Here is a 10,424-nt window from a genome sequence, read left to right as displayed (position 1 = left end):
ACACGATACGATTTGTGATCTTTTGACATATTTTTCATCAAAATCGGTTCAGTGAGAGCTGAGATTGAGCGTATAAAGACACAAAAAAAAAAAAACACATCATAGTAAAATTAATACCTTCTCAGCTTCGCATTGAAGCTAAAAAAACAAATCATAGTAAAATATATGTATATTACAAATTTAAAAATCAGTAAATTTAGTTTTAAATAAGTTTTAATTTAAGATATATATAAAAGTGTCAGTATTTCCGGAATACTTTCAAAAATTAAATTGAAAATATCTTAGTAACAATACGCATGTTTAAAGTTTTGACCCCCCTTGTTAAAGGGGTATGATCCGATTTACAAAAAAAGCGTGCCAGATGAAAGGGGTATATAAATATTTATTATAAAAAAATAATAATATTGATCCATACATTTTTCCAAAAGTTATATAAAATATAAATTAAATAATATAACATATAAAATCGAGATTTTTTTCACGGAAATCGTACGTTTTTCTTTAACTTTGATGTCCGTTTTCACCACGAAGACAAGTCCAGAGGTCAAATTTTTTTTTTTCAAATTAAAGTATATTACATAAGCTTTAATTTAAGATATATATAAAAGTGTCAGTCTTTCCGGAACATTTTCAAAAGTTATGTTGAAAAACTTAATATTTGTGAAAAAATTGACATTTTGAATCCCTCTTGTGGGCAGGTAAAGGGTTAGATTTATAAAAAAAAACCAAATGATAGATAAAGACATGCATCTAAATAAAAAAAATATACTGATTTGGTCATTTTTGATAAAGTTATAACAGTTAACAAAGTTATAAGTTTTATACACTGGACTACAAGGAACTTCCATCAGAAACAAAAATATACTATTCTAAATCAACTTTTCGCGATGTTTCCAAATGTGAAATTAGACTTTTTCTATAACTTTACGATACGATTTGTGATCTTTTGACATATTTTTCATCAAAATCGGTTCAGTGAGAGCTGAGATTGAGCGTATAAAGACACAAAAAAAAAAAAACACATCATAGTAAAATTAATACCTTCTCAGCTTCGCATTGAAGCTAAAAAAACAAATCATAGTAAAATATATGTATATTACAAATTTAAAAATCAGTAAATTTAGTTTTAAATAAGTTTTAATTTAAGATATATATAAAAGTGTCAGTATTTCCGGAATACTTTCAAAAATTAAATTGAAAATATCTTAGTAAAAATACGCATGATTAAAGTTTTGACCCCCCTTGTTAAAGGGATATGATCCGATTAAAAAAAAAAAGTATGTCGAATGAAAGAGGTATATATAAAGTATTTATTATTAAAAAATAGAATTGATTCATGCATTTTTTAAAAAGTTATAGCAACATAATGTTAAAAAATGTAAAATATAATATCAAGAATTTTTTCACAAAAATAGCATATTTTTGCATACGGTAGTCATTTTCACCATGAAGACAAGTCCAGAGGTCAAATTTTTTTTTTTTCAAATTAAAGTATATTACATTAGCTTTTATTTAAAATATATATAAAAGTGTCAGTCTTTCCGGAACATTTTCAAAAGTTAATTTTTTGTAAAAAAGTTACTATTTTGAATCCCCCCCTGTGAGCAGAATAAGTGTTATATTTTCAATAAAATGATAAGAAATGAAAATAAATTACATAAGGTTTCAATATAAAAAAATATTATTTTGATTTGTTAATATTTGAAAAAGTTATGGCAGTTTTAAGTACAAAAAACATCTTGATAGAAGATGATTTTTATCGCAAATTACATTTTTTTTTTAATTTCGACAGCCATTTGCACATAAAAGATAAAGTGTCGGGACAATTTTTTTTTTCATTTTATAGTATATAACATAACCTTTGATTTGATATATGTTTAAAGGATCCAGTATTTCCGGAACATTTTCTAAAATTAAGTTGTAAAAGTTAGTTTTTTGTAAAAAAGTTGCTATTTTAAATCCACCCCAATGAGCAGGTTGTGTTAGATTTTCAAAAAAATGATGTCAAATGAAAGGGAAATATCTAAGGTTTTAGTATAAAAAAAATTATGTTGATTTGTTTATTTTTGAAAAAGTTATGGAAGTTTTAAGAAAAAAAAATGACAAAATTTACCGATTTTTAAATTAGCAATTTTTTTGGAGATTTTCTTCATTTACGGGAAACGAGAGAAATTTTTCAATTTTTAAGGGTAATGTCTTCAACTAGATACGATTTGTGATCTTTTAACGTATTGTTGAAAGAAATCGGTCCAGTGAGAGCTGAGAAAAAGTGGCAACAGACATAAAAAAAAAAAAAACACATCATAGTAAAATTAATACCTACTCAGCTTCGCATCGAAGCTAAAATATTAAAATCATAATTTCTATAATATTATGTGATTATTTAATTAATTTTTGGAATTAGTTACTTTATTGTTAAATGTACTATAAAATTTGTTAGTTCTTCTTTTATGAATGATTAATTCCGTTATAGCAATCCGTTTTGCATTTTCACCTATGTGTGGTAATTTAATTCTAACTAAACTCTTCACATTTACTACAAGAATCTACTTGTGGGGTTATCCGAATTTTAAATTAAGATTTTCCTGAAATAGTTAAAATAATAGGTATGACTAGGGTGATATTGTCACGTTACTAATATTGTAAAACATTTTTATGAAATAAAACACAACACATCCGCTACTAGCGACTGATGAATTGACAAAATATAATTTTAACATTTTCTGGATATTTCATACAGCCAATATTATATGGCGAAGGACCTTTTCAAAACAAAATAATGTGTTTACATAAGTATATAAATTATTTACCTTAAAACGAATATTGTCAAATATGTTACTTAAGTTCCTTTTAAAAAATGCACATTCAAATATACTGTATTAGTTTTTTTCATAACGTAATCAACTATGTACAATATGTATTTATTTAATTGTAAATACTGTTTCTCATCTTTCACTAATTGTGTTTTGTCGTAGGTTAATAATTATTTTAATTAATATTATTTACTGAACCATATTTTTGCTTAGACAAACAAAACAGATATCTTGGGTTTAAAATTTATGATCTTGGCGCGTCAATTAACAATTTCTCTTTTTCAATAGATATACAAACATTTATAAATTTAATACAATACCGTAGTGTCATATTTAAGAGGTGAGTCACAAATTCCAAATATCCCTAGCGAAATAAAATCATGACTGTTAAGAAAAGAAGAGAGGCGAAATTTCTGTGTAATTATCAGAACGTAGAGTTCCTAAAGTTATAGTCATAGTAAATTTCTAAATATAAGAGGTACACTATTTTGGTAACTAACTGATTATATCATTATTTTTACACAAAAAAAATAAATAATTTCTCTTCGGTTTATTTTAAAATTATCAAAATAATGAACTACGAATGAAGATATGAATGCTAACAAAAGAAAAATTAATTTTCTTTTCACCAGCGCATACCCCATAAATTATTAGAAATGTTTGTAATTTTAAGTTTTTAATCATCATTTGACTAACATTAAAAAAAATCCCCAAAAAATCTTAAATGACAGTTAAGATACAGACTTCATAATCTGTAAAAAAAAGCCGGACAACTTGTGCGGTAGCTGTTTCACCAGTCATGTGTACAGGTCTACCCAACGCTTGTAGTGTCAACGGTGTATAAGGGAGAAAGATAGATACAAAGTAAGAATAAGTACTTGGAATGTTGGAACATTAACTGGTAGAAGTGGATAATTAGTAGAAGTATTGAAGAGGAGAAAAGTTAACATTTGTTGTGTGCAGGAAACTAAGTGGAAAGGAAAGAAATCGAGGGAAATAGGTGAGGATTATAAAATAATATACTCAGTAAAGTCTAGTACAAAGAATGGTGTAGGGATAATAATGGATGAGGGGATGAAAATTAAAGTAGTAGAAGTAGCTAGGAAAAGTGACAAAATTATGGTCGTAAAATTGATATCCGAAGAAAAAGTGCTAAATGTAATAAGTGCCTATGCACCACAAGTGGGTGATGAAATAGACAAGGAAGTGTTTTGGAGAGAGATGGATGAGGTGATGAAAGGGGTACCTGGCAATGAGGATGCAGTGATAGGTGGAGATATGAATGAACATGTACGTAATGAGAAGAGAGGATATGAATGAATATGTACGTAATGAGAAGAGAGGATATGAAAGTGTACATGGGGGGTATGGTTTTAGTGGGAAGAATGAGGCTGGAGAAAGAATCCTGGATTTCACAATATCGTGTGATCTTGCTGTGGTTAATACTTATTTTAGAAAGAGTGAAGAACATTATATAACTTATAAAAGTGGGGGGAATAGATCACAGATTGATTATTTTATGTGGAAGAGAGAGAGTGTAAAGCGAGTAAAAGATTGTAAAGTTATACGAGGCGAGAGTGTTAACTACACAACATAGACTGATGGTAATGGAGTTGTGGTGTACCGGAAAGAGAATAATCAAAAATAGAAGAACACGGAAAGTAAATCGAAGATCCGGTGGTGGAAATTGAAAAAGGGTTTATAAAGACAGTAAAAGAGAGGACGGTGTGGAATGTCAAGGGAGACATAAATGATGTGTGGAATAGATTTGCTAGTTGTCTAAAGAATACTGCAAAGGAGATTGCTGTTGAGAGTAGGAGTAGAATGCCAGGAAACAAGGAAACCTAGTGGTGGGATGAGGACGTTCAAAAATCATAGAAAGTAAGAAACAGCAATTCAAAGATTGCAGAAGAGCAAAAGACTGGATGGAATATAAACGCTTGTGCAGTAAGTAAGGCGAAGTTTAAGAGGTATGATGAGTTGCATGATAGGCTAGGATCAAAGGAAGGCGAGAAAGAAATCTATAGACTTGCAAAGGTAAGACAGAAAAGGTCTAAAGATTATCATTATATAAAGTATATAAAAAGTATTGATAATAAGGTACTCTTGAGTGATGATGATGTGAAAAAAAGGTGGAAAGAGTATTTTGAAAAATTACTGAATGAGGAGTACCCAAAAGAGACATTAGAGGATATCTCGTGAAATGAGGGTCTAGTAGATTTAATTAGTGAGAAATAGGTATGGGAGACGGGACATCAATGAAAAACAATAAAGCAGTAGCACCAGATGAAGTATGGAAAATATTAGGCGGTGGTGGCATAAGGTGGTTAAAGCAACTTGTAATAAAATCTTATTAGAAGGGAAAATTCCAAATGAATGGAGAAATAGTATTGTGGTCCAATATCTAAAGGTAAAGGTGACATACAGGAGTGTGGAAATTATAGAGGCATAAAGCTTATGATAGTAAGAAAATTTGGGAAAAGGTAATAGATAAGAGAATAAGAAATGAGGCATCGGTATCTAAAAACCAGTTTGGATTTATGCTTGGTAAGTCAACAATGGAACCATTATTTTGTGTGAGGCAACTAATAGAAAAGTTTAAGGAAAAGAAGAAAAAGCTGTGTAAGGTGTTTATAGATTTGGAGAAAGCGTATAATAGAGTACCGAGAGAGGTTTTAAAGTGGGCATTAATGAGAAAAGGAGTCCTGAAAAGGTACATTAATATATAGTAGAAGATATGTATGATGGCACTTGTACCAGGGTAAAAAGCGTACTAGTATCAGGTTTTCGGGTAAGAGTAGGAATGTACAAAGGTTCTGCTTTAAGTCCTTACTTATTCTCTATAATGATGGATGAAATTACTAGAGAAATACAAAGAGAGATGCCGTGGTGCATGTTGTATGCTAACGATATTGTGTTAATACAAGAAAATAGGGAGGAAATTAATCAAAGGCTAGAAGTGTGGAAATCAGCTCTTAAATAAAAGGGTTTAAGAATAAGTAGAAGTAAGACAGAGTATATAAAATACGAATATGACGAAGGAGAACACGAGGTAAGTGAAATGAGAAGGTCAGTGACAATAGGCGAGGATATGATAGGAGAGGTGAAGAGTTTTAAGTATTTAGGGTCAGTTGTGCAAAAGAGTAATGGTATTGACGAGGATGTAAGACACAGGTTTAAGTGCGGGTAGTTGAAGTGTAGAGAAGCGTCTGGTGTTTTATGCGATAAAAGAATTTCAATGAGGCTAAAAGGTAAATTCTACAAGACTGGAATGAGGTCAGCTATGATGTATGGTTCATAGTGTTGGGCGGTTGATAAGAAAGTAGAGCAGAGAATAAGTGTAGCAGAGATGAGAATGCTTAGTTGGATGAGTGGAGTGACTAGAGAAGATAGGATAAGGAACGAGCATATAAGATGAAGTAAAGGTGTTGCGTCAATCGTGGATAAGATGACAGAAAATAGACTTAGATTATTTAGTCATGTTATGAGGAGAGAAGAATCGGAAGCTGTAAGAGCAGTTGTAGAAATGAATGTTGATGGAAGAAGAGATAGAGGAAGACCAAAAAAGAGATGGAGGGATGCTATTGAATGCGATTTGAGGACAGCTGATGTGAGCGTAGAAGATGTGGGAGATCGTGTCAAGTGGAAGCTTAGGATAAGGGTGGCCGACCCCAAGTAGTTGGGATTAAGGCGAGGAAGAAGAAGAAGATCTTAGATTTCAAAATACTAAATTCTTATTATCGACTACAATAAAATCTTTTTTATCTATACCAAAGATGGCAATTAGTGTATATGGTTAAAAAAAAAAATTTCAAGGACCAAAATTAACCAAATATAGTCAATAAATTTATTAAAATTAAAAATAGGCATCATATGATTTAATTTCAATTTATAAGAACATATACTTTATTAAAAAAAAAAATTGCACCATTTTACTTGCATCAGCTTTTTGAAATTTAGTACTTTCCGTTATCTGATTAGTAAATAAAATTTTAATTACTTGTGGACAGTCAAGTTCATTTATAAAATTATATCACTCCTTTTAATGATATGATTGATTATTGTTTAACATTTAAATATACAAAAGACCTCTATAAAAATTAACTTAGCAATGCTAAAAACAAAATAACTTTTATGGAAGGTTATAACTATCTAGTTATTTGTCTTAAAATGCTTTTTCGAGATACATTTTTCTTACATTAATAGTATGAACTGTATCCACATTTACTACATTTTTCAAAACCTATGGATACAAAGTGTGTCATATAGAATAACTTATATTACTATAGTTGACATGGACATCTATATTTTTAATAATTCAAATTCAAGATTAAAAAAGTTTTAAGATCAAACACTTAATTGAAAAACTTAATTTTCTTATTAAAAATAATGTAGATAGTAAAATTATTTTTAAATTATTTCATTTTATTATACAAAAAGCTACATCTGTTAGAATAATATTGATAAAGTTTTATTATTATCTAATTCTGACTAGTTTACAACAATATAAAGGCCCATAGTTAAGAGGTAAAAATGGCACAACCATTTGACCCAACTTCAATTCTTTTTCAAATGAATACAACGAATTGAGCGGTTTAAAATAATTTTTTAAATCTCTAAAAAAAAAAGGAAAATTTTTAGACACAAATAAGTCTCAATTTAATTTAAAAATTACTTGACAATAATTTGATGATTAGTATCTTCCCATATTTGTTTTAAAGCCATCTTTACAACACCATCATTTTGTATTGGAGATAATGAACAAGTAGAATAAACTACAGTGCCTCCTACAGCTACATTTTTCAAGGCGTTACTAAAAATAATAAAATAATGTTTTTTTTTACTGTCTCTATAATTAGTATATAATTTTAATTATTCTAATATTCACACACATACAATTTATCTACAAAAATTTTAGATATCTTATTCCAATATATGTCATTATTATAAGTATATTGTTATATAATAATTTCTCAAAAAAAAAAAAATTCTAATTATCAAGTTTCAAGCTTTTGCAATGGGAACTAAGATATATAAATGGTTCAAAAGGTTTAAAATATTTAAATGAAGTATCTGTATTTGATTATAAATATACAACAGGTAGAGTATTTAAATATTTTATATTTGTACCTTAATTTAAAATACATTGACCAAATATCTTTTATAGGTAAATTTTGATTAATACCTTAAAATTGATGCTTGAAGTTCTGGTAATTGAAGCCGTTCTTTTGCTCTAGTAGGCTTAAATATATTATTTTCATTCACTTGTAAATTATGACGATCATTTGTACATGGCACATCTACTAGAATCTTCAAAATTAAAATGTATTTTACAAAATTATGAACAATGTGAAATTTAATTGATAACAATTAATTTCAAAGTATATTTTTTAATTAACTTAAATAATAGTACATACTTTATTATATATTTCTGGTTCATCAAATTCTGTAGCGTTTAATTGAGAAAACATCAGCCTAGTACCCCAACTTTTATAATCATAAATGTATTCAGACATTACCTTGTGCAATTTATTCAGTCTTGATTCCTGAACATCATTGCAAAGTAGGTTTTCTAAAAAATCAAATATTAATTAAAACTTTCTTTAGTAATTTAAACTTAATATATTATCTTTAAAGACTTAACTGAATCCATTGAAAAATAATTTACTTCCAAATATTATATTAATCATAAGATATAAAATATTTAAAAATAAGTTGAACAAAGTTTCGAAAAAATATATAATATTAATTTTTTATTTTACTTTTTTTTCATAAAATCTTTTTTTATATATTATTTAATTGTTCAAACATATTTTCACAATTTTATTAATCACTAAAAATTTAATAAATAAACATAAAAAGTATAACTTTCTTGAATACTACCAGGAAATAAAGTCTGTAGCATAACTAGAGCTTTTCCACCAGGAGCAGAACACATATCTAAAACTTTATCATTTGGTTGTAAATCTAAAGCTAATACTGGTAAAATAGAACCACCATCTAATAAATAGTAATCTGAAATGAGAAATAAAACTTTTAATAGTTAATTGCTTAGTTAAGTAAACATAAATTAATTATAATGCTCAAATGAAAAGATAAATTGAATAAACTAACTGCTGAATATTTTAATTACTATAAAAATTGAGCTAATTCATTAGCTTAATTTTATTATTCATACTTTTCAATAAAATCTGTTTAATTAAAATTCTGTGTTTCAAATGTACAACCCTCAAATATAGCCTTCATCCATAGTAGTAAAGTTATTTATGCGTAACTGTAACATAATGACTGACACCATGATAAAATTATAAGCAATGACATTGTTATAAGAAGTTAGCAAACCAACAATTTGCAGAGCTTAAATAAAAAAAATGTTCATTGTTTAAATGAAAAATATACATCTGAACAAAAAACTACCATGAAACTACATTTAACATTCAAACAAAAATACTGTAAACATTAAAATGATAATTGACAGCTACACACAATTCCCTTAAAATAAAAATGGAATAATTTATTTCTGTTTAAAATGTACATGTTTCTTATAAACATAACATCTAATTAATTAAAATTAACTTACTGCTGACTTTTGTTATACCAGTTTTAGGATGTGGAAATGGTGAAATGTCACCACGATCAAAAGTATAGACTTGTAAATATTGAGGAATAATTAATCGTTTATCTTCTTCGATTAAAATTATAGGAAAATCTGAGTCTTCTTTATAATATTGATAATGTTGTGACTCAGGTATCCAATCAGTCTTTCCGTGAACTTCAGTAGCAGGTACAAATTGATGTAGTCCACCAAGGTTGGTATGATTTTCTGGATCTATAATTCTGCTTTCATCACATTCAGCTTCTGCTAAACTATCTTGGAGAGAAGCTTTTTCCACATAAGACTTTTGTCTAAATAATAAATAAAATTTGTATAATAGAGATTTTATTTTTTTCTTTAATTTGGTATATTTAATTACAATACATTTCAGTTGAAGGACTCTTTTTAATATCATTACTTAATAACAATTTTTCCAGTTTCTTCTCCAATTCATTTATATTTTTAGATTTTCTTTTAATTATTTTACTTTGATTTTCAATCTTTTTATTCTCCATTTCAATAATATTCTTAATATTTATTGCTCCCATCCACTTTAAATATAATCATTACATAAAATCAATTTAACACATAAGTTTGAATCATATACCTCTAGATTTTGAGCAGTTATATCAGCATTACCAAAGTTATTTACAACAGCCATATATTTATGAGGTGATAATAAAGCTAAGCGCATAGACTTCCAACGTTTACCATAAACTGAACCATAAAAGTCGTCAAAATGTTCCAGAGCTTTATCTTTAGGATGAATTTTCTTTTTTAAAACTGACTAATAATAACATTTTTAATTTAAAGAATTTTCAATTTTAATCTATAAATAAATTATTTTATTGAATACTAACCCAATGTGTTTTTTTTGTTCTGAGTGGGATTTTTAACATAACGCTTTTACTCGATATTGAATAAGGACATAAAGATCTAAAGTTGTTGGAAAACATTTTAAAGGATTACACTCATATGAATATTATACTCATATGGAATAAATTAAATTCAAGGAA

General features: G+C 27.7%; 1 protein-coding gene across 1 annotated transcript; it reads right to left on the bottom strand.

Moving 5' to 3' along the window:
• Positions 1–7,217: 7,217 nt before the first annotated feature.
• LOC126895216 (5-methylcytosine rRNA methyltransferase NSUN4) lies at positions 7,218–10,411 on the bottom strand. The gene is made up of 9 exons (XM_050666829.1): positions 10,269–10,411; positions 10,016–10,195; positions 9,793–9,959; positions 9,394–9,719; positions 8,697–8,828; positions 8,231–8,385; positions 7,999–8,123; positions 7,489–7,626; positions 7,218–7,429 (listed from the first exon to the last, which is right to left on the bottom strand). The coding sequence occupies exons 1-9, from the start codon at positions 10,362–10,364 to the stop codon at positions 7,291–7,293; spliced, it is 1,458 nt and encodes a 485-aa protein (XP_050522786.1). The 5' UTR covers positions 10,365–10,411; the 3' UTR covers positions 7,218–7,290.
• Between the last annotated feature and the right edge of the window lie 13 nt (positions 10,412–10,424).

The sequence above is a fragment of the Daktulosphaira vitifoliae genome, unplaced genomic scaffold (assembly GCF_025091365.1).
Source record: "Daktulosphaira vitifoliae isolate Bord-2020 unplaced genomic scaffold, ASM2509136v1 Scaffold_1, whole genome shotgun sequence".
NCBI classification, from domain to species: domain Eukaryota; kingdom Metazoa; phylum Arthropoda; class Insecta; order Hemiptera; family Phylloxeridae; genus Daktulosphaira; species Daktulosphaira vitifoliae.
This window is presented reverse-complemented; position numbering and strand designations above follow the sequence as displayed.